Source organism: Candida oxycetoniae (genome assembly GCF_023343755.2).
Source record: "Candida oxycetoniae strain CBS 10844 chromosome Unknown scaffold44, whole genome shotgun sequence".
Classification (NCBI taxonomy): domain Eukaryota; kingdom Fungi; phylum Ascomycota; class Pichiomycetes; order Serinales; family Debaryomycetaceae; genus Lodderomyces; species Lodderomyces oxycetoniae.
The window spans coordinates 11,566-35,612 of NW_026055358.1; the positions used below are offsets into that span (position 1 = coordinate 11,566).

General features: G+C 37.3%; 6 protein-coding genes across 6 annotated transcripts; 5 read left to right on the top strand and 1 right to left on the bottom strand. All coding sequences in view use genetic code 12, as the record gives it.

The window, feature by feature from the left end:
• Window positions 1-980: 980 nt before the first annotated feature.
• KGF56_000026 (uncharacterized protein) lies at window positions 981-4,280 on the top strand (the record flags this gene model as incomplete). The annotated part of the gene is made up of 1 exon (XM_049323828.1): window positions 981-4,280. One exon carries the CDS (start codon window positions 981-983, stop codon window positions 4,278-4,280), a length of 3,300 nt encoding a protein of 1,099 aa, XP_049182870.1.
• Window positions 4,281-4,827: 547 nt separating this feature from the next.
• On the top strand, window positions 4,828-6,984 carry AVT4 (Avt4p; the record flags this gene model as incomplete). Its single annotated transcript, XM_049323939.1, has 1 exon — window positions 4,828-6,984. One exon carries the CDS (start codon window positions 4,828-4,830, stop codon window positions 6,982-6,984), a length of 2,157 nt encoding a protein of 718 aa, XP_049182871.1.
• Window positions 6,985-7,048: 64 nt separating this feature from the next.
• KGF56_000028 (uncharacterized protein) lies at window positions 7,049-11,331 on the bottom strand (the record flags this gene model as incomplete). Its single annotated transcript, XM_049324049.1, has 3 exons — window positions 7,049-7,694; window positions 8,114-10,853; window positions 11,304-11,331. The coding sequence occupies 3 exons, from the start codon at window positions 11,329-11,331 to the stop codon at window positions 7,049-7,051; spliced, it is 3,414 nt and encodes a 1,137-aa protein (XP_049182872.1).
• A 2,793-nt stretch (window positions 11,332-14,124) lies between these two features.
• On the top strand, window positions 14,125-14,808 carry KGF56_000029 (bifunctional thymidylate/uridylate kinase; the record flags this gene model as incomplete). Its single annotated transcript, XM_049324158.1, has 1 exon — window positions 14,125-14,808. One exon carries the CDS (start codon window positions 14,125-14,127, stop codon window positions 14,806-14,808), a length of 684 nt encoding a protein of 227 aa, XP_049182873.1.
• A 923-nt stretch (window positions 14,809-15,731) lies between these two features.
• On the top strand, window positions 15,732-18,002 carry CAS1 (ATP-dependent DNA helicase; the record flags this gene model as incomplete). Its single annotated transcript, XM_049324269.1, has 1 exon — window positions 15,732-18,002. The coding sequence occupies one exon, from the start codon at window positions 15,732-15,734 to the stop codon at window positions 18,000-18,002; it is 2,271 nt and encodes a 756-aa protein (XP_049182874.1).
• Window positions 18,003-21,053: 3,051 nt separating this feature from the next.
• On the top strand, window positions 21,054-22,895 carry CPP1 (tyrosine/serine/threonine protein phosphatase; the record flags this gene model as incomplete). Its single annotated transcript, XM_049324380.1, has 1 exon — window positions 21,054-22,895. The coding sequence occupies one exon, from the start codon at window positions 21,054-21,056 to the stop codon at window positions 22,893-22,895; it is 1,842 nt and encodes a 613-aa protein (XP_049182875.1).
• Window positions 22,896-24,047: the final 1,152 nt, after the last annotated feature.

Below are 24,047 nucleotides of genomic sequence, written 5' to 3' on the forward strand. Positions count from 1 at the left end.
AATTTGAGTGTTTATAATTAGTCCCAATTGGGTAATTCGGATGCAAAAAAAAAAAAACGAAATAAAAAACTAAAAAGTACAGGTAACTTTGTTAATTTGACTAAAGCAAACAAAGAGAGGGCATCAGTTAAGAGCTATCATTCGGCCAAAACTCAATTCTAAATAGGCTTATGGTTTGTGGTATTTACCAAAGCTAAATGTTTGGAAAAAGACCTTCTCTTTGAGTAGCTTCAGTTATTCAAAAAGAGTGAGTCGTTACCATAGGTATCCATGAACTACTCTAGATACTTTTTCTTGATATCTCGACTAAAATTTTAAAGTAGTCGCTTCTTTACTGGAAAGTATTTGTCGCCTCCATTGTTTACACAATTGAACCCCATTATTTGTCTTGTCTTATTTGTACCTAGAAGAACACAACACTTGTTTTAAAAATAGAGTCGAAACTCATAAATAAACTTGCGATAAATATTGACCAGTACGAATTACCCCTGCACACTTAACCCTATCATTTGAATCTAAGTATACTAATTAGTATACTACATGTTCCTTTTTGAAAGTGCAAACACGCAGCATATACGTATATCTAGTCAATATACGTGATCGTCTTGACGAATAATCCCAATTTGTAACTTTAAGCTCTCATAAAGGAAAACAAAAAAAGAAAAAGCAAAAAGATATTTTTAGGATTTCATCGAAGAACTAAGAGAAATTTGCTGTTACCACAAAACTTTCATATTTTTAACATACTACAACTGTCTACCTAGCTATTTACGGCCAGCAAACACAATCCCTTTCCCCCCTCCCCCCTTGAAAAATTACACTTTCTTGTTCATTTATATAGCTTCTACAATTGCTAAGCTATTCCATAATAACATAACCTATATATATACATATATATATATATGTATATATGTATGTATATATATATACATACATACAATATCTATACATATATACATACCTGAGTTAAAGGAAAGGAGATGGGTTTGTTTTCTAAATTTAGAGGTTTGGAAGAGACAAAATTATCTCCACTACGTGGTATCCTGAGCCAGGATCAGAGCCAGGATCGGATCCGAAGCAAAAGCCAGAGCCCGAGCCATAGTCATAGTAATAGTCATAGTAATAGTCATGGTCATAGCCAGAACCAAACCCGGAACCGGAACACCTTTTTAAGTTTGAGTCCCCTTAGTAGCAAAAGAGGTTCCGTGAGTCATAGAAGAACCAATACCACTAATTCATATAGCGAGAGTGAATTCCTGTCTACCGGCTCCGCCTCATCGTACACTTCGTCAGACTCAATAGCCTACCCTCCTAATCATCAGCATATTCAGCAAAAGAGCTTGAACGGATTACCAAAGCAAGAGAAAAGGATTGCACTAGCTCATAGACTGCCGCAAACGAAACATCAGGAATGTACAAAGTCTAACCTTTCTTTGGAAAATAGTGTACCAGCTGACTCTGCCAAGAACACCCACTTGTCACCATACCAAATTTCTGCTGAAGCCGTGGCCACGGTTGACTCTCCAATTGGCAAGAATGCTCAAACGCATACAGATTACGAAACTACTCAAGTGGGAGTAATTGAAGCAGATATTACTAATAGCATTGAATCGCATAATAAACTTAGACAAGCACTGAAAACTCCTCCAACAAAAGAGTCATCGGGCCCTGTTACGCCTTCAACACCAATAGGTTTCAAACAAGTTGATAAAAACTCCACCTTTACTTCCCCGCAACAAAAGAAATCCAATACATCTTCTCCCATACGTCAAGTACCAACCTTAGATCCACGCGTTAACGGACCATCACCCCTGTCTAAACATTTAGAACATGTCTCTGCATTGAATTCATCAAGGGTATCAGAATCCCCAATTCCTCAACTTCCTCAACCAAAAGTTGACTTACGCAAAATGGAGGCTCTGCAAGAGCAACAGCAAAACCAACAGCAAAACCAACAGCAACAATACAGGTTATCTACATTTATGAACAACCAATTTGGATACCAACAACCACCAATGATCTACAAAAACCAGCGCGATTCTTTCTTTGCAGAACCTGTACGTCATGAGTATGGAAGAGGGGAAGGAGAGGATGACGACGATGATACGGAAAGCTCTAATTCATACTTTGACCCAACACAACACCCACTTTATGAACAATGGAGACTATATTATCAAGCATTAGCCTTTCAGCAGCAACAGCAGCAACAGCAGCAGCAACAGCAGCAACATCATCAACACCATCAACAGCAACAGCAACAACAGCAGCAATTCCGACAGTCGATGTTTCTTGGTCAACAGAATGGGGGTCAGTTTCAACCTAATCCTAATTTAATAATGCCTTATGGTCAGGGATTCCCGAACATGATGCAAATGCCATTCATGTTTAATCCATATATGATGCAACCTCCACCTCCACCTCCACCTCATTTTTCAGCTCCTTTTTCCCCTCCGTCTCAGTCACTTGTATTTGAGCAAAATGAGGTTGCTAGTCCAAAACAACAACAAAAAATTTCAAAAACGGGAGTACAACTGGGGTCGCCTGTTTCGAAAACTGCTTCACCTAAAAGCAAATCATTTGCTGGTGGTGATGCGTTTGGGTTATATCCTGATATTCCCGAAGAAACAAGTGCCAGTACCAGCAACGGTGAAAACAAGGAGGAAGCACCTCGTGATTACCTTCGAGCATATGAACAAACAAGAAAAGGATTAAACAGACGCGATAAAGAAAACGAATTAATAATCAATTCCCGAAGATCGACTGTGAAGTCGAATAGATACTCATCAGCACCACATTTAGCAATGAACCATGATAAAATTAATCGGAAATCACGTGTATCATCATTGGAACTGAACTTTAAGCCAAGCAGCTTTAATGTATACGACGAGAATGATGACGGTGAAGAGAATGATGACATTTCACCAATATTGAGTGGTGGTGATGATGAAGAAGACGATGATGTAGGACCTATTTTGAAAATGAGCCGAACAATGTCGAACTTGGATTTGAATATATCGAGGCACATTTCAGATTATAACAAATATTTATTTGAGAACGAAGATGAACAATGTGAAGCAAATACTCTTGACAATAATACTGAAGGTAGTAACGAGAGTATTGTTACGGAACAGCCAGAAATACTAACCACTGACGATAAACTTGATACCGGTTTGTTGAACAGGAAGGACACATCGTCTTCAAAAGCTTCGGATAATTCTATACAAAGTGAAGGAAAATTCACCGTGGCTCCAAAGAATATACTTTCACTGGTGATATCGGAATCCAATAATAGCAATAACAACAATAATAATAAACCAGTGAAGGATAGAGCGAGAAAACGGAATCCTCCTAAATCGAATGTTGGATCTCCTTATTCTCTATCCTATCCAAACATGTCCATGCCAGATTTATCTATGCAAATGTCTATGAATCCAATGTTACAGATGCAAATGCACATGCCGATGAATCGTATGAGTATGAATCCAATGACAATGCCCTATCAAGTACAGTCCATGTTCTTCCCAAATAATGAATATGGTGGTGGTGGTAATGGTGGCATGACCAATCACATGAAAAGACCAAGTGTAGGTGGATTTGACACTAGAAAAATGTATGACATGAACAAGCGTAATAGCATTCCTGTGTTTAGTAATGTGCAATTGCCACCGCAACCAATGGTTGAACATCTTGATCCAGTGACTACTAAGAAAATTCAGGAGTTTCGTAACTTGAGAGCCGAAATTGCTGCTGGTAAGAAGACGATGGAGTATAGGTTGCTTTGGACAAAAATGCTTATCAATGCAACAAACTTGAAAATGTATCAGCATATCAACATAAAGGGAGACTATGTTTATTCCAACACTTTGAACAATAGAGCTGCATTTATTAAATCAGCAACTACACATATTCAAAAAATTATCAACGAGATTAAACAGGGGGGCTATGGTAATAGCAACGAAATCAAAGATGCTCTTAAATGTAAAGCATTTTTCATATTTGCCTGTTTGTTAAAGAATGATTTCTTGGAACCATATGGACAAGATTTTGGTATCAAAAAGAATATCCCACTTGCAATAGATTTTTATGAGCAGGTATTAAGTATCAATCCAAAGGACTCAAGAGTGCTCTACAAATTAGGAGAAATCTTTGAATATGAATTTGAAGATGGAGAGAAAAACGATTATGCCGTAGAGTACTACATGAGATCAGCTCAGTTTGGGTATTCCAAGGCTCTGGCGAAATTGGCCAAGTTTGGCATCAATGTTGAATCCATAAAATAGAGAACTTTCAATCATAATGATGAGCTCAGAAACTTAGTAATATATAATAAGTAATTTTCCCTTCTCTCTACAAAAAAAAAATCAAAAAAACAATAACACAGAAAAGGAGAAGAAAATTGGATGATAGACCCTCTCACTAGTATCATTTTAGTTTTAGTTACTGTCGTTTTAGCTGCCACGTCTTGTCTCTTGAGAGAGGACCATGGTAATCATCTTACTCCTGGTTTAAGCTTCTCTTTCCTTTTGATAAAAACGGAACCTATTTGCGGTGCGGCTCAAATATTTTTTTTTTCTCCTTTTTTATCAATGCCCTTTATCAGTTATCGAAGAAACCACCAAGCTGTTTCTTTTGCTTTATCTTCCTTCGTGAGTAGACCAGATATAGGGCCTCGGCATAGATAGAAGGGCCGTTGCTACTATCACTGCTCTTGAGCTTTAAAGAAGAGAGACTGCTGCTGCTGCTGCTGTTGCTGCTGTTGCTATTGCTAAAGATACGTTCTAACACACGCTGAGTTTTTCAGGTATATCAACATCTTCTTCTGCTATAATGACAAATCCCAAGGAAATAGTATCCACTAAGGAGAGAAGGAGATCAATAGCGTTGCTCGTGAAACCACCACTTTCGCAATCCCCATTGGGCTCAAATTATAATTATCAGCAAGATGGATCTTTGAGAGGATCACAAAACAGTTCATATATTGCAAATACGCAATTCTTGCGTGAAGGAAACATGACGCCCTTTATTCGTCCAGGGCTGGCATTTGATAAACTGGCCGAAAATGAATCAGCAGTAATGGAAACTTCTAATTCCTCATTCTCGGATATTGTTGCACCAACACATACTCCTACCCCCACCCCGACACCGGGACCAACGTTAATGAGTCGAAGTGGTATAAGCTCGGGGCTCGATGATCCAAAAGTCATATCTAAAATATCAAAACATTTACCTAGTGATTTTCAAAGTCTAGACCAAGAAGGTGCAGACATCACTCGAGATTTATATAAGATTCAACAAGATGTTAATGAGAGACCCAAGTTGAAGAAATACAAAAGTTGTGAAAGTGTGGAGATTATGGCTCTGGAACCGTTAAAGCCTCGAGCTGGTTCGTTCAATGTGCCGGGTGGGTTTAGGAGGGAGTTTTTGATTCATCAACATGAAACTCAATATCATTCTCATCATCATCAGCAGCAGCAGCAGAAAACTAAGGGTGTTTCCAATCACAATGAGCCATTACCGTCACCACTTTTGCCTTATTCTGCTTCTCCTTCTCCCCCTTTGTCTTCTTCTTTTCCTCCTGCTCCTTCATATCCCCCTAAAGTAATGCCGAACTTCTTAACGAGTAATTTTATTGAATTCCTAAGTATTTACGGTCATTTTGCAGGAGAAGAGTTGGAAGATGATGATAACATAGTAAATCATTACAAGTATTTATTACCGGGAGAAGAAACACCATTGATGTCTAGTGCTGACTTTAACCCCAAGGGAACGGCAACTGATAAAAAGGCATACTTTTTACTATTGAAGGCATTTGTAGGGACAGGTGTGCTATTCCTACCCCAAGCGTTTGCTAATGGTGGACTATTGTTTTCAGTCATTACTTTGGTGTTTTTTGCCGTGTTATCTTGGTGGTGTTACCTCATCTTGGTTTATAGCAAAGTCACTACCAAACTATCTGGTTTTGCTGAGATCGGATTGAAATTATATGGACCATGGCTACAACGATTGATACTTTCGTCAATAGTCATTTCTCAGATTGGGTTCGTAGCTGCATACATTGTGTTCACTGCGGAAAACTTGAGAGCGTTTATCGTCAATATTACCAATTTCAAAACCTCAGAGTTGAATATTGCTTGGTTTATTATATTTCAAGTGATATTGATAATACCAATGAGTTTGATTCGGGACATTACCAAATTATCCATCCTGGCTGTATTGGCTAATTTCTTTATATTGACCGGTTTAATCATAATCCTTTATTTTATATTTTATGAATGGCTTGTTTTAAATCATGGCAAATTTGGTATGCATGTTGATCTTTTGTTCAACCAAAGTGATTTTTCATTATTCATCGGTACGGCGATTTTTGCGTTTGAAGGAATTGGATTAATTATTCCTATTCAAGAATCAATGATACATCCCAGAAACTTTCCTAAGGTATTGGCTTTAGTGATTTCTACAATTGCCCTTCTTTTCACTATAATCGGATCTTTAGGGTATCTTACGTTTGGAAGTAAGGTAAAAACGGTGATTTTGTTGAACTTGCCCCAGAACTCACCAATGGTTATTCTTACACAATTTTTGTATTCCTTGGCTATATTGTTATCTACATCACTACAATTATTCCCCGCCATACGTTTAATTGAATCAAAATTGTTCCATTTCAGAAGTGGGAAATTGTCATTGGGGGTTAAGTGGTTAAAGAATTTATTCCGGACCCTGTTTGTTCTCACAACGGCATATGTTGCGTTTGTAGGTGGTCGAAACTTGGATAAGTTTGTTTCGTTTGTTGGTTGCTTTGCATGCATTCCCTTGGTATACATGTATCCTCCAATGTTGCATTTAAAGAGTTGTTGCCAAATCACCGAGGATATGTCATATATAGAAAAAAGGAAACGGTATTGGTTGGGTAAGCTAGACTATTTATTGGTTTTGATTGGTGGTGTAGCTATGATTTATACAACTTTAAAGATAGTAAATAGTTAGAAGCAAAGAAACAAGCAACTAGCATTTTTCTTTTCAATTTCCAAGGTTATACCTACTTCCCCTTTTACTTTTTCTCGTCCTTCTCATCAACACCATCATTGAAGATATCCTTCACTTGTTTTCGCCAATCATGAACTTGCGAAATAACGCAATCATTGAGCTTTATCCTAGATTCGTCCAATCCGTTTTTAATATCCCTCATATCTTTTATAAAATATACCCTTTTATCGTACACCTGGGGAACATATTGCTTCTCCAAATTCTCATACTTTTCAAATAAATTATCAAATGAACGAGGCATGAAATATTTAGTAGCAGCGCCACCAAACAATACCGGCGTAATAAACCTGACGGCAATATTCTTGTGACGCACTAGTATACTCCCCGTGAGAGCAGCAGTGAGGATATATATTCCACTAGGCAACACCGGCTCTTTTACAATTTCATGATATTGATGTTTCAAATTACTCCACTCATTAGCAAACGCCAGCTTTTGCGTATCCAATTCAGCATCAAAGATTTGGAATTTACCATTGAAGTAAGTGCGGAACCTTCTTGTCCACTGTTCTAGCTTGGGTGTGGTTCGAATTATCATACCATCAACATACTCTACTTCCCCATGAGGTAAATCTTCGGCTTTTAATTCGGGCAGAATGGGCGTGATTGTTCCCGGTTTGTTAATTACTGGAGAATCGTCTTCATAAAATGATCTGGCCATCGTGCTGCTGTATCAAAAATGGCCTAGTACTAAAGGTTGGTGTCTTTCAAAGATTCAAATGTACAAACTTCACCAATCAATTGGTTATATTTAACTTTTTTTTTTTTTTTTTTTGCTTTGTCTTTGATTCGCTTTGCTTCAGTGCAAAAAACATCAAGAGCTACAGGAGTTCAAAAGAGGTTATTCAGAAAATGCAGATAATCTTATAACTAGTATACAACGGCTTAACTAAACTACGGCTTGACTCAGATATCATTGCTCCTCTTTCTTCTTGTGTTTCTTTTCTCCTGCTACACATCTTTATCCTTCTTTTTATGTCGTCCAAAAAATCCCTTTTTCTTCTTTGTCTCACCACCAGCTTTATTCGACTCGGCAATTCCGCCCAATGGTTTAGCGTTAATATCATCATACCTCGTTGATGATTGTCCTTGCATTGGAACGTGTACTTGATGGTGATCGGCAGAACCATTACTTGTAACTGGTGTATCATTAGTGTTTGTGGATGATGATGAACTATTCATATTAGGAGGTTGCAAGTAACTTGAATTGGAATTAGTATTTGAATGCGGTGGTACCGACTGTTGTTGTTGTTGCTGCTGCTGCTGCTGCTGTTGCTGCTGTTGTTGTTGTGATTGTTGTAACTCTTGTGAAGGCACGTTGGTACCACCGGTATTGTGAGGCTGCATCAACATCATGTTACTTGACGATCTTCTTCCCTGTGGTGGTGAGTTCAATTGATTGTTCATACCCAAGTGCTGCTTTCTTGTACCAGGTAACGGCATACCACCACGACCTCCCATATCCAACCCATCTAAGTTACCAGAAAGGGGAGGCATTGCAGACCGACGATTGTTCTTTTTGAGATTATTCTTGAATCGACCCTCAACAAAGGGATCAATTGGTGCAGCGTTATTGAAACTCGACGGATTGCCGCTATATTGTTGAAATGCATTTTGTTGCATTGAGTTATAAGGCTGTTGCTGGAAATCTTGAAAACTATTTATACCGCCTGGCATTGAGCTTAATCTTCTTGGCTGTGGGTTGAAACCTTGATTCATTTGCATTTGATGTTGTTGTTGTTGTTGTTGTTGTTGTTGAAGCTTCTGCATATTGTTTGATGAACCGTTTGATTTCAAGTTTGGCGGGAATTGGTTTGGGGGTAAACCGCCACTAGGTAAACCATGTGGGGGCAGCTGATCAGCATACGGTGCGGCTGCTGCACCGTTATTGTAATTATAATTCTGGTTAAAATACAGCCTCTGTTGTTGAAATGGTGGAGCCTGTGGGCCAAATGGTTGAGGTCCAAAATTTTGTTGCTGTGGGAACCTCTGCAGCTGCGGCTGTTGTTGTTGCTGCTGTGGCAAGATATTCCCATTTTGCTCGTAGTTCAAATATCCTACATTGCTATTTCTCCTCTCTCGAGCCAATAAAGCTTCTTCTCTCCTTTTCAATTCTAATTCTTTCTGTATTATATGTGGTGGTAACTCTCCAGCATCTTCGAAATTATCTGAGCTTTGCAGCGTACTGTTTAATGGGTTTCTTGGTTCAATCGGAGGTTTAAGCGCACTCTGCTGCTGCTGATTGTTGTTGTTGTTGTGGAGGTGCTGTGATTCACCATTAAGTGCGGCTCCATACTGTACAATATGTTTGAGATCAGATAATCCGTCTTGAGTCATCACTGAGTCTCTATACCCATTTAGTTTTGGGTTTTGTTCCTCTTGAGCTGGAGTTGGTTGCTGAGCAGGTATCGATACTGGAGAATTATTACTGCTGGTACCGTTTAGTTTCAGTTTTTGCAAGTTCAACTCCAATTCTTTCAATCGTTGGTTATATTCATTATTCAAAGATTTGAATTTAGTTTCGTGTTCAAATTCCAAAGATTTGACCTTCTTGTCAAATTCGTATTGTACGTTGGAAAATCTTGTTTCCGTGTCTAAAACCTTTTGTTGTATTTGTTTAAGGTTGGCTTCCAGTTTTGCTATTTCGTTAGTTATAGATGTTTTAGATGCCTCAAGTCCCTTGATTATATTACTCAACTCTTTTTCACTTTGTACTTTTGATTGAATATCTTGTTCCAATTGTTTCAAAGTTTGTTGTGATGTGCTCAAATCTATATCGTCGGTTCGTCTTTTGAAAAAAATGGTTGATCCTTGATTAATCTTGTTGAATTGGCACATCACTGAGTATAAATTCTCCAAGTATGGTGTTCTTAATCCACTATCGTCGCTTAAAAGTATTGGCTGTAATAATAACAAGTCTAGTTCGAGGTCGCCCTTTTTATAATAGTTGTAGAAAAAAGATGGCGAGTTAATGAAATCTTGGTTATTTTGAGTCTTTGGGTAGGCAGTAGCCCAATTTTTCAATAAATTTGCTTCATTTTCAAATCCTTTAACCAATTTGCACTCCATCTTTTTTATTAGTTTAAACAACTCATTGATTAAGCCAGTAATCAAAGGCTTGGTTAAAATCTGGCTCTTTAACATTTCCGGAAACTCTAGTTCAAACAATACCATAATTGGATTGAACACTATTCTTGGGAGTGCCAATTTCCATTGGTATGTCATGAATTCCTTTGGATTACTCGATTTTAGCAAACTAATAGTGCCATTGCTATTTTCCTGAACCATTTGTAACAATTCATAAAACTTTTTATAATTGGCATTCAATGTTAATTTGTTCGACGAGGCTGAAGATGTGCCAAAAAAGACACGTGTGTCATTAGCTCTTATTTGGTGATGGTAGTGATTTGTTGAAATTCTACGCACATCACATTCGCTCATAATGGACATTACTAAAACTGCCTTAGCTTTGGGCAAACTCATTGAAACAAAAGGTTCCAAATTGATATACCCGGTGGACTCAACCAAGACAATTGAGTTTTTATCAACAATGTTTGCCAACGCCGAACACGTAGTCTGAAAATCCTGTAATGAATTACAACTTAGTATAACTACATCAAAAATTGTAGTTGAGGGTACCTGTTTGATCGAAGTGTATGAGTGGTGAGGTGAAAATTGAAACGATCCAAGCAGTGACGATTTCCACGATATCGGGGCATTTTTATCAAGCAACGGGTCAACTACACTAAGTTCAACCAATTTTGTTTGATATAGTCTAGATGCATAGAATGCAACATTTGGATTGGATCCAACTAGAAGAATCTCCGTTAGTATATGGTAATCTGACAAGTAAGGGGCTGGCATGGCATGAATATAATCAGTATCTTTTAGTTCACAAGCTTCAAGGCACTCTTGAAAGGAAACAAACAAACTTGTATCATTATCAAAAGATTTCTTTTTTTCTTAAAAAAAAGAAAAAGAAAATCCATATTCCTGACTGAAAATTTCAGCTCAACAGAAATGCAAGCTAGTCAAGATTAGTGTAAAGATGACATATGGCCCATGTATCGCAATGCGTGTCACTGTACGTGTCCGTTACTGTCTCTTACTCTTTTGTGTCCAAACCCGGTAAAATCGACAAGCTTTTATTGGAACCGAAAATTAATAGATAAAAACCCCTCCAAACCCGTATGTTTCGAGATAACCTAAATTTCATTAGCCATATTGGGTATAAACACAATTGCTGGTAATAAAATACATACTTGCTGCTATTTGACGTAATTGTGTCATTAGGGTGAAATCTCCAATCTATAGGATACGAAAATATTGGCGGATAGATCTGTAAGGAAGGTGCTTGTTATACTAGTAACTGGTCCCAAAACACACACACACACACACACACACACACACACACACTTTGTCTTTTTTTCTTTGTTGTTTCTAGGTTTTTGGGTTCCTTTCTTTTTGCAATAAAATCCTGATTAGTAGGTTACTCTCTGGTGGGAAATTTCTTTCAGGGAGTCTAGGTGTTTAATGTGTGGGTGTGTGTTTCCGTGTGTATAAAGTCTTCTCTGATATTAAATTTCTAAAGTTTAATTTTTTTTTTCTTCCCTTTTGGTTAAAAAAATTTTCAGATTATTTTCCGTTAGATTTTGATATGGTACTTTTGAAGCTAATAAGAGATTGCTACAAATATAATGTAGATTAATGTAATTTGACGTTTGTGGTGATTGAGGAGTTGAAACCAGACAATAGTGTGTGGGGGGGAGTAGGAGGAAGGGATGAAAGCAGTGCAAGGCGAGGCGAGCACTATTTCTGTTCTGATCTCTAGTTATAAAAGAAGAAAAAAAAAAGAAGAAGAAGAAGAAGCGAGTGTATATATGTAAAAGTGAGTGATAAGTTCAAGATTGGTAATTTATTGTCAATGTCTGTTAATCCTTACCTACCTGCTAATACAAGAGATCCTCTAAGAAAGAAAGAAAGAGTAAGAAGTTTATTCTCTTAATTTTTCACAACTCAAAATCAAATCTTTCCGTCATTTCTCGGAAAGAAAAAAGAAAAAAAAAAAAGACGCTCGATAGTGTCGATAGTGAATGTTGTCAGTTGAAGGAAGAATGAAAGGTAGATAAACAAGTAAACGAAAGATGGATGGAGGAAGTGAGAAGGAAAGAAGGTTACAATAAGCTATATAGATGAATTTGGTAATATTCATGCACGTCTTTATCCTGTTTCTCCGCCTATGATTTTTTAGTGGGAAAATGTCTTTAATGTAAGGGTATTTTATGTCCGTCCGTGCGATTTTCTTAATTTAATATGCAATGAAGTAACTAATAATACATTTTCTTCATATGCTATTAAAAAACGTTAACCAAATTTGTTACTATTACTTTATCAGAGTAATATTATATATATATATATATATATTGTTATTGCTGCAAATAAAAGCAATCAGCACTCTATTTTATTGACGCAGTTTGGTTATTATTCAACTAAAACTCACATACATCTACATATCTGCCGCTTCAAAAGCAAATTTGACCTTTTTTTATGCCTCAATTTGACCAGGCAACTATCAGTAGAATAGTCCTTTTTTTTCTTTTTTTTGGTTCTAGTCAAATTTGACTTGTTCCAGGACACCGTCAAAGAACTGAGTGTTTGTTCATAAAGAAAGAGAGCAATCCAAATGAAACAAAGCTTAGTCGAAGTGTAAGAGGTTAACCGCGAAAGTAGATTGCTATAGATCTAAAATTATTAATAATTTTCTTGCCGTAAACGGAAAGAGCAGCTACCATCTCAGTCGGCTAAATCTATTTACACTCTTTTCTTATGGCCGAGACCCGTCGGATCCGGATCCAGATTCCATTGTCGAACGAAGCGAGATAGTGGGAGCAATGCTGACTAGCTTCAACTATTATCTGCATGTTTTAGATGCTTCCCTGAACGACACTATCTCGCTTCGCTCGACACTGAAGCTCACTGACTAGGTTCTACTACTACCTGCATGTCGCTAGACGCTACACTGTGTATGCTACAAACCCTTTTTATCAAAATTTCTTGTTTATCAAAATTTCCTTTTTTTTCAAAACTTCCTTTTTTTTCAAAATTCAATTTTCGTGTCTGAAAAATAAATTTCTCAATGAAATTTTTCAGACACCAAAAATAGATTTACCACTTGGTTAACCAGCCGTCACAAATTTGGGCCTATATAGTGGTGTACTCAATTGAGAGTTGTTTTATAACATGGCAAAACTAATTGTATATGCAACCAAACCCTTGTGGATTTTCTTTTGAGATATACTTTTGGGGAATTGCTACAAGGGGGAAAGGCCCCACTCTACATCATTCTGAACAAAGTTATGCCACCAAATCGCACGACCTCTAAATCATTCTAGTGATTGAAAAAAAAAAAGGCTTACCTCTTCCTCCTCCTCCTCCTCTTCTTCTTTTTCTTCTTCTTCTTCTAGTCACCAAACCATCTCAACAGCGTCGTTTCTTGGGTTTCCCCTTATTGTCAAGGGAAAAATACTTCTGTCCAATTAACTTGATAGCCGTTGACAAATATCCCATCGTGCCCTTTCTTTTGGCGAGAGACATTGCGTTCTTCTTAGATGGGATTCGTTAGTATGGTATTTAATCTTTTGGAGAGTAAATTTAAGAAAGAGTGTATCTCCGGTTGATGAGTCTAAGACATTGATTCTCTCGGTCATAATCTCTTTCACATTGCTCATTGAGCGAAGCAGACGACACTATGGAGCTGAGCAGACAACACTATCGAGCTGAGCGAGATAGTGGAGCAGCACTGACTACACTAGCTGCCACCACTAGCTTGTTGCAAGAAAATGGTCACTGCTTTTCTCTCTTCTTCCTCTCGACTATCTCGCTTTGTTCGATAGTCTCGTAATACTGGGAATGGGATACTGATACCTTAGGGGGAAAGTTTCCACCAATGGGTGTCTTTTTTTTCCTTTGTCATCTCTCTCATCTCTCATCTCATCTCTCAATTGCACCTCCTCAATTGCACCGTTGTAATTACACCTCCTCAATTGCACTGCATATTTTTTTATTGTCAAACACCCAACAGATATGCCTCGAGGACAGCTAATTCTAATCGAGGGTCTTGATCGTTCAGGAAAGTCTACTCAGGCATCAATACTCGCGTCAAAATTTTCCCAAAATAAACTCATAAAGTTCCCTAATCGATCAACTGCTATAGGTAAAATAATCAATGAATATCTTACAAATACTGCATTTCAATTAAACGACCAGTCCACCCATTTGTTATTCCTGGCAAATAGATGGGAATTGAATCGCGAAATGCAAGATCTACTCAACTTGGGCTATTTTGTCGTCCTAGATAGGTATATCTATTCAGGAATAGCTTATACCTTGGCCAAGAACGATATTGATGATTCGAGAATAAGCAGCAGCAGTGGTGGCGGTGAAAACACTAATCTAGCTGATATTGATTGGTTATTGGGTCCCGATAAGGGTTTACCAAAACCCGACCTAACTTTATTTTTAACATTGTCAATGGAGGAGATAAGCAAGAGGAAAGGTTGGGGTGAAGAAAGATACGAATTACAACAGTTTCAAAATAAAGTGAAACAATGTTTCTTAAAGGTGTTAAATAATACAGAGGATCCAAGTATAGAGATTGTTGATGTTGGGGCAAATTCAATTGACCAAGTTTCTAATCAAATTTGGGATATAGTTGTATCCCACGGCGCAAACGTCTTGGTGGATAAACCAATAGCTTTCATAACTTGAGCTTTTTGACACCTCCATTTTATTTCTCGCTTTGCTCGATAGCGTCATTAGTCAATGCGCTCCACTATCGAGACACTATCGAGCAGAGCGAGATAGTGGAGCTACACTCAGTAGCTTATCACAACACTCGGTAGCTTATCACAACACTCGGTAGCTTATCACAACACTCAGTAGCTTATCACAACACTCGGTAGCTTATCACAACACTCGGTAGCTTATCACAACACTATCTCGCTCTGCTCGATAGTGTCTCGATAATGTCTCGATAGTGTCTCGATAGTGTCTCGATAGTGTCTCGATAGTGTCTCTTTAGTCCAATGAGTCCAAGTATGCTAACCGATCCAATATCTTTTGTTTCGAAATGTCTTGAATCTCACCGCCCAAATATATCTCATCCATAATATAATACAATTTATAAAAATTAAACACCAAGTCGACTTCACACACACTATTAAAGTAAACATCCAAAATCTCCACAAAAAAATGTAGACTCTCCAAGTAAGACAATTCTGAATCTTGCAAATCTATCAGTATTATAAAATAAAGTCCCGCATATCTTCTATAACACAATTTCATCTGATTTTGATATAACACGAAATTCGAGGATTGTTTATTTGCCGAGTCTCGCGACAGAATCAAGCGGTGAATATCGCTTATAGTTTGCTGCTTTTGCTGCGGCGTGTATGTAGCATTGTTAAAGAACTTGACTAATCGCGATTTGCCTTGCCTATTGAGAACCAATATGAATTGTATCGACATTTGGAAACCTACCCACCGATTATTGAGCCAAAAAGTATTACCAAGGAGGGATCGAGAGAGAAAAAATTACAAGGGGATAATTTTTGGTGATGATTAAAACGCGGAAGAAAATTGAATAAAGACAAGTGTGATGTCACGGTTGCATTGACCCTTGCCTTTTTATAATGGTTGGTTCTTATAAGGATGGCGGTGATATTGAACTTGATGATGTTGATGATGAGAATAACGAGTACAAACAAACAGAAGTTAGAGAAGCGATATGTTTCCTAATTGAAATAACACCTGATTTACTCAAACCATCTAATGAGATTGTCGATAATGAGTCGAAACTATATGAAATCCTCTCGTCGATAAACGATTTGATGCAGCATCTTATTAAAACTTCGAGAAATACGGGATTTGGTTTATATTTCTACAATTGTCAAGCCAACAAAGTATTGAAACTGCATCTTAAACCAGTTGGATTTGTTGAATTGTTCCATTTAAACCCATTGAATTTGAAGTATATGAAGAGATTGAACGATTTGATCCAGGATGCTCATGATAAAATCAGGCCATTGCAAGAAATCTTCAAGCTTGCACCTATGGAGAAAGATACTGATTTAGTTTTAATCTTGAATAAAATGATTGATGAATTAATGGCAAAGAAGGAATTTAACAGAAGACGGTTGATTTGGATGACAACTAATGATAAGCCATACGAGAAGAAGTCAACAAAGGAAGCATTATGGCGCGTGATTGACGATTATTACGCCTATGGGTTCTTCATTGAACCATTTTTTATTAACCCATCCCCTCACAAAGAATTTGATTTCCACGCGTATAAGGATTTATTCATGAATACTAATTTCCTCAAGAGTGGCAAAACTAAAAGTACAAGTCAATTCGCTCAATCTAATCAAGAAGAAGAACTAGATATCGGGTTTTCTAAAGACAGTCTTGTTTTCAAAAAGCTGATATTGGGGAATCAGATAAGGGCAAACATAATTGGTATAAAGAATGTCAGACGCATTTTGTTCACTTGTAATTTGATTCTAAGTGATGGTGGTACTGTTGGAGGCAGGCTAGGGTGTACCGTAAAGGGTTATCAGCTATATGGTCATGAAAGGATAAGAAAACGAGAATTACTTTTATATCCTAGGACATCAACTATGGAAAGAGTTTACACGGAGACAAAATTGGTTAGAGATGGTACAAGTGGGGAGCTTGAACCTATTGAGTTTAAACGTGACTTGGGGATGTCCATGGCGGATAAAAAGGAAGATGCTGGAATTAGGAAAGGGTATCCATTAGGTGCAGGGCAGGATATTCTATTATTGAATAAGGAACAAATGGGATTTTTAAGGAATTACACTTTTGATCATAAGATGGAGGATACCGAACGTGAGCAGGAGGAAGAGGAGGAAGAGGAGGAAGAAGATAGTGAGAAGGAAGGGGGGAAGAATAGTATATCCCTGTATTTCTCCCAAGTTCCATACCTCCAACTAATAGGATTCCGAGACTTGAGACATTTCAACCCGACTTATTCTTGTGGCGCTGCAAGTTTTCTTACTGTTGACATCACCGGTGTCTCAAATAGTACCATTAAGGGAACTTTTACCAATTCCTTCACGACATTTGCATCACTTTATCGCTCATGTTTGAAATTGCAGAAATACATTATAGTATTTGGATGTATTCGAGAAAATTCACGACCACATCTATATGCGATGTATCCGACTCAAGTAGGTATGTCTACAAAGTATTCGAATGAAGACGATTCGGAAAATAACAGCAATTTTCCCCAAGGCTTTTTGCTCATCCGATTACCCTGGATTGAAGATGTACGAGCATTACCTGCCGATTACATAAGAAATGTACAACTGAATCAAGAGCCAAGCACTATGGTTGATTCTGGTTTGGTTAAGTTGATGAGGGAACTTGTGGAAACCCACAAGGTGCCATATTACAACCCACGAGAATATCCTAATCCTTCATTAAACTATTTCTTCGACGTTATTAAGCATCAATTACTTGAGATTCCCTACCCACCAACCGAGAGATCACTAACGAAACACGACATAACTATACAAAAATTAGCCTATTTGAAGGACAATTTATCCAATAAATCATTACAATTAATAAGTGATATTAATCGAGAAATCCGGGTTTTGACTGAACGTGCCGCCAAGAGAGAATTGGAAGAGGATAATGCCATTGACGTAGCTGCCATGAGTGCCTTAGCGAAGAAACCCAAGTTTGTGGTTGAGTTGAGCGACCAGGATATACTTGTTGCATGGCGGAATTCAAGCTTGGATAGATTTACCATGGATCAGTTAAAACTGTTTAGGAAAAGGTATCCTGAAATCAATAGTGCTGTCAGGAAGCGAGAGATGATTGATAATATCTGTACGTTTTTAGAGGCCAACATGGGGAGAAGGGGACACACAGATTGATTTACTATATATATATATTAATAATGGTTATTTAATCAACTACACTAAGTAGTAGTTCCCAACTTTGTGTACCTTCTGGCGCTGTGATATAACATCCATTTCCAGGTTGCTAAAGCAACGTAGTCTATTGTAACGCGTGTAAGCAACCAAAGGTTCGACCTAAACGAAACTATATCCCCGCGATAAGAAGAGCCAAACAACGCGTCGACGGGCGTAGCGTAGGGCGCGTCGTTGCATGTTTTTTTCTTTTTTTTCTTTTTTTTTCTTTTCCTTTTTTTTTTCGCTTTATTTCTTTTTGTTTTATTCGTAAAGCGTAGTTTAATCTCGTTTCATTAAAATAAAGTTAATGTTTGTTTGTTTCAAGTGTTAATGTTAGGGAGGATTTAAATTTTAATTTATTCTGAAACATACAAGAACAAGTATACAAACACACAGCGATAAAGTGTTATAGTTGAGATATCTATTTATAACTATTTATAATAATTCAATAAGTATTTGGAATTGAAATTGAGAATGTAGAATTAAAATAGATGGTTTAATTGAGAAATTTACAAATAAAAGTAAATGATTGACTTCTTAGGTCTACGAAGAAATAGTAGTAGCAGAGAGAGACAAGACGAGGTAGTTTGGTGATATACGATAGTAAAAAATGCTAACCTACAGGGTCTAAATTATCAAACACACGGGGGTTTAATTTTTACACATGGCCTCCCCACATTTCTCCCCACACATCAGAAAACAAAATTTGAAATAGAAAGAATTAAGAAATAAAGGGTTCTTTATGCAAAAAGGGGGTCAATAACTATACTAGAAAAACAAGCTTGCCATTTATGAAAGGGGAAAGGGGAAAGAAGAAGAAAAATAATAAGAAAAAGGGAAAAAAGCCGATCCTTGTTGGTTAATTATTGTGTCTTGTTTCATATTTGTGGTGGCTTCTTTCTGTATATAGATGTAACGTCAACTGTCTTTATTTGGTTAAAAATGAACATGACTTTTCTTTGTGGTGTTGTACCTTCCAGAATCGTAAAATACAACAACAATAACACCAGCAATAATAACTTCAAATTTAAAGAATTGTGAAATAAGCATATATTGGTAATCATAATGAAAACCTAACACTATCGACACTATCGAACACTATCGAGCGAAGCGAGATAGTGGAGCACACTAGCTGCCACATACACTGACTACACTGTCACTGACTACACTGTCACTGACTACACTGTCACTGACTACACTGTCACTATCGAGCGACAGACGATATTGGCCCTTTAGTATATTGCATCAACCTCCTAGTCAGCCTATCTGAACCCCATGTAATCATTGCAAAAAAAAAAAAAAAAAAAGAGGATGTCAAAATAAAACGCAATCAAACCTGTGTGCTACTACTGCTCTCCTAGGAGCAAAGCGTGCTACTACAATCTGCTCTACTAGGAGCGAAGCGTGCTACTAAATACTACTCCACTAGGGGCAAAGCGTGCTACTAAATACTGCTCTACTAGGGAGCAGAGAATGTTGGTATGGATAGACCCCTTGATTGTACCTACATATGTCCCCGTAATTAGTAAAGTAAAGTGGCTTTTTTTTTTATACCAAAAAGTAAATGTTTAGGTCTAATATTATTGATGTTTAGGTCTAATATTAATGATGTTTAGGTCTAATATTATTGATGTTTGGGTCAAAGTATTAGCTCTATACTTTTGTTGTCATTTACTGTTCTTGACACAGATTCATGTGTCTCCAATAATCGATAATAGTGAATTCCTACAAGTGTAAGAAATGCAAAAGTTTCTGTCAATTAAAAGAAACAAGATTGGCAGTAAGAGATGGAATCATATTGTGACGTCACGATGAAACAATACTAAAAGAGTGTTTCTTTTACCTCCCGACTATATCAAACTCTTCTACTGAGGCTTGAGTCGGAACCAAAAGTTGGAACCAAAAAATAGAATCAAAAAACAGAATCAAAAAACAGAACCTGGAGACTGACTGACTGCCTGACCATAAACCTAACAAAACTTTAACCCTAATGTCTCTAGACGTTTCACTAAAAAAGCAAATTGTTAATGAAAAATAAAATAAAATTCTGAAAGCCAGGAAAAAAAAAAAGAAAAAGGGAAAGAAAAAAAAATGCAAGATAAAAAAAAAAAATATACATAGTTAAGGCACACACACATTAGTGAAACTTGTACTATACTTAAATACTGCTTATTCTTAATAGATACTTTTGTGCATATTACAATTATAGTTGTTTGTATATATAGAATCTTTATTTTTCAAGTATAAAACTTATTGGTAAAACCCTAATAAGATATTCGTTTATATACTGTGGCAGTGTAATTTTTTTTTAATATAAGATTTTATGCTATTTCACTTTGTCAATATAAGCTAGAGACGGGCTATAGGTCATAGATTGTACGCAACAAGGCCGAAACAACTAACAAACATTTTCAACCAGTCTGTATATCAAAGATATATAAACATACTTTAACTACAACTAGAAAACTATATATCTATTACCCTACTACATATCTACTGAAAACAGCACCAGTACTCTCACCAGTACTCTCAGCACCAATACTCACCACCAATACTCACCACCAATACTCACCACCAATACTCACCACCAATACTCACCACCAATACTCTCATTCACTACTCTCATTCACCACCGGCACCCTTATTCACCACCAGATCTTTTGCTACACATATGTCTAGTCCTTACATCCCAACGTTGATCACCTCGAATACTGCTACGGCTCACATACATAGTTCAGCCGCCTCCGCAACTACTGCATCTGCCGTTTCCTCAACAGCTTCCAATTTTTATTTCAAAATTCAACCGTACATACCACCGGGTTTACAATTTATAACGATAAATTTTCATACTACAATTTAAGTCAAGTTGATGGGCTAATGAAAAATAGAACAAAGAGCTCACAAACAAGTACCGATATAGATATACCTTTAAAAAGAAAAGAAGAACAAAACCACCAACTGCTGCTGCTACTGCTGCAACAACAACAACAACTACTACTACTACTGGCGAGGATGCCATCGCTGCCATATACTATATATTGCCAACAATATGATTTTCAATATCCCACTTCTAATACTGAGGATACTGCTAGTAATGGTTCCCAGCCATTGTCAAAGGAGCAACAGTCCCCGTCATCATCAAAGGAGCAACAGTCCCCATCATCATCAAAGGAGCAACAGTCCCCATCATCATCAAAGGAGCAACAGTCCCCGTCATCACCCGTTCTTATGTCTGCTGTAATATCTCACGAAAATTTACAGCAACAACAGCAACTGCTGCTGCTATCACAACTGTCTACAAAACAACTGGTTATACTAATAGATGATTCATTACCTCGACCTCAAACCAATATGCTATCACATGGTTATCAGTCATCCGTATCCTCAATATCATCAACTGGCTCTATATCCCCCTTGCCTGGTTTAATCAATTATTCACCAAAACATTCACGCAAGATAAACTCATTTCACGTTAGTAAGAATACTAAAAACTTGTCCTTGAACCTTACCAGCTCGAATGGATCTTCTTCAAAGTTAAACCAACCAAATACCATATGTTCCAATAGAAACGGTTTATCAATAAAATCCTCAATTGATTCACCAACAAAAAGTTTACACAATTTAAGAATTTCACAGTTACTGGAAAACAATAAAACTATTATGTATAGTCAAGAAGCATTGCAAACCCCCTCGGTTACTCATACTCCCAAATTACCACCTCCCACCCCACGGCAACTCCGACCCACCAGCTGCAAAAGTGACTATGAAAAAAAATCTTACAAGTTCCCATTGTCTTATATCAGCCCTGAAATGGATGACAATATCTCATCAATGAGTGGTATAATAAGAGACTCCAATAGTAGCAGAATTGAACGAGAGCGAATATTTCCTCCGGCTCCACCACCTTTTGCATTGGATTCCAAATCATCGCCATTATCAGCACCACCAAGATTACCGAGCCCGGACCAAGTCATTGCCTCTTCCACATCCACTTCATCAAGATCATGCAATAAGATTACTTCTTCCTCCTCGTCACCATCATCATCGGCGTCGTCGTCGTCGTCGTCGTCGTCGTCGTCATTGTCACCGCCTACAAAACTCCTGAAAAATATTAAAAAAATGTCTATTGAATCTCCTTTAGAGACGAATTTCTCAAAAGAGATTACGGAATCAACATCGCTCTTTCATGTAAAAACACCGCAAAATCTAACTTACAATTCCAAGCTTTTCAAAATCCCATATGAACTCCAAGAATCAACGGCTATAAATGCATATCCTACAGGTCCTCGCAACGTCCTCAACAATCTCATATTTCTATATTCAGACCCACACAACAAAATCGATATAAATCAGTATAACTTGGTGATAAACGTTGCTAAAGAATGCCTCAATTTATCTCATATCTATCTTAATCAAGAACGAAATCACCGCGAGTATGTGCATGTACCATGGTCACATACATCATTGATATCCGAAGATCTTAGTGACTTGACTACAAAAATCGATTATTTTTTATCCCGGGGATTGAAGATATTGGTGCATTGTCAGTGTGGGGTAAGTAGAAGTGCTTGTGTGATTGTGGCTTATTTCATGAAGAAGTTTAATTTAGGCGTGAATGAAGCTTATGAAATGTTGAAAAACGGTAAAGCTGTAAATGACACTAGTTTGGATACTGGTAGCGATGGTAAAGATGGTGCATTGGTTGAGAAGAAAATCGAGGTTGAGAAGTGTGATCACATATGTCCTAATATGAGCTTGATTTTCGAGTTGATGGAATTTGGGGATAAATTGAATTCAAATGTTGTTACTACCTCTCAATTATTGACTATGTCGCCTTCGAGGGTTGATATATAGCATAACTTGTGAGTAAAAATAAAAAAATGATAATGATTATACAATTTAAGATTTGTAAAATAAATAAGGAGTTAGAAGTTACGAAACTAAACACTATAGAGCGAAGCGAAGATAGTGGAGCACACTAGCTGCCACCAACACTATATTGGCTACTTTTCCTCTCCCCCCCGCGACACTATCGAGCGAAGCAAGTTAGTGGAGCACACTGGCCGACACTATCTACTTTTGGTGTACAATTTAGGAGTAATCGCAAAGACAGGAACTGAATTTTTCTTTTCGCAGCCAAATCAGATAAAAAAAATACCAGCAAAGGTAAATTACTTTAGTGAATACTAGTGGGCATGATGTTGCGACACTATCGAGCAGAGCGAGATAGTGGAGCAGTACTGACTAGATTACAACACTATCGAGCAACACTAAATAGTACCAAATAGTAACTAGCCAGTAGTAACCAAACAGTAACTAGTTAATAGTCACAAGTTAATAGTCACAAGTTAATAGTCACAAGTTAATAGTCACAAGTTAATAGTCACAAGTTAATAGTCACAAGTTAATAGTCACAAGTTAATAGTCACAAGTTAATAGTAACTAGTTCCTATTAACCAGTCAGTACTGCTCCACTATCTCGCTTCGCTTGATAGTGTCGAAAATAACCGAGCAATACATTATTAAGTAATGCAATATTGGGCAATTATTATTGAATGATACAATATTGAGCAATATTAAGCAATAGATTATTGAATAATACAGAGACGGCCCAACTACAACTTCATGAGTCCTATATCTAGCTTCTTCTCTATCTATGTTTCTACATATTCCATATATTCCACTTTGTTATCAGTCAATATGCTCCACTATCGAACAAAGCGAGCTCGATAGTGCCGCTCGATAGTGGCCCTGCTCCATAGTGTCGATAGTCTATTTACTATCGACTACGCTCCTTTCACTCGTCTAGTCTCTCTCCACTATCTCGCTTTGCTCGATAGTATTAGATGTCGGAAAAAATCTTCAATGTCGCAAATTTGAAAATTGGTCATTCTCATTGACAGAAAACAAAAAAAAAAAAAACGAGAGAGTTTATAGAGGACTCATCAATAAGCTTTATTAAACAAAGGATAGGCAGTATAAGTTACCCACCTGCCTCAATTTTAT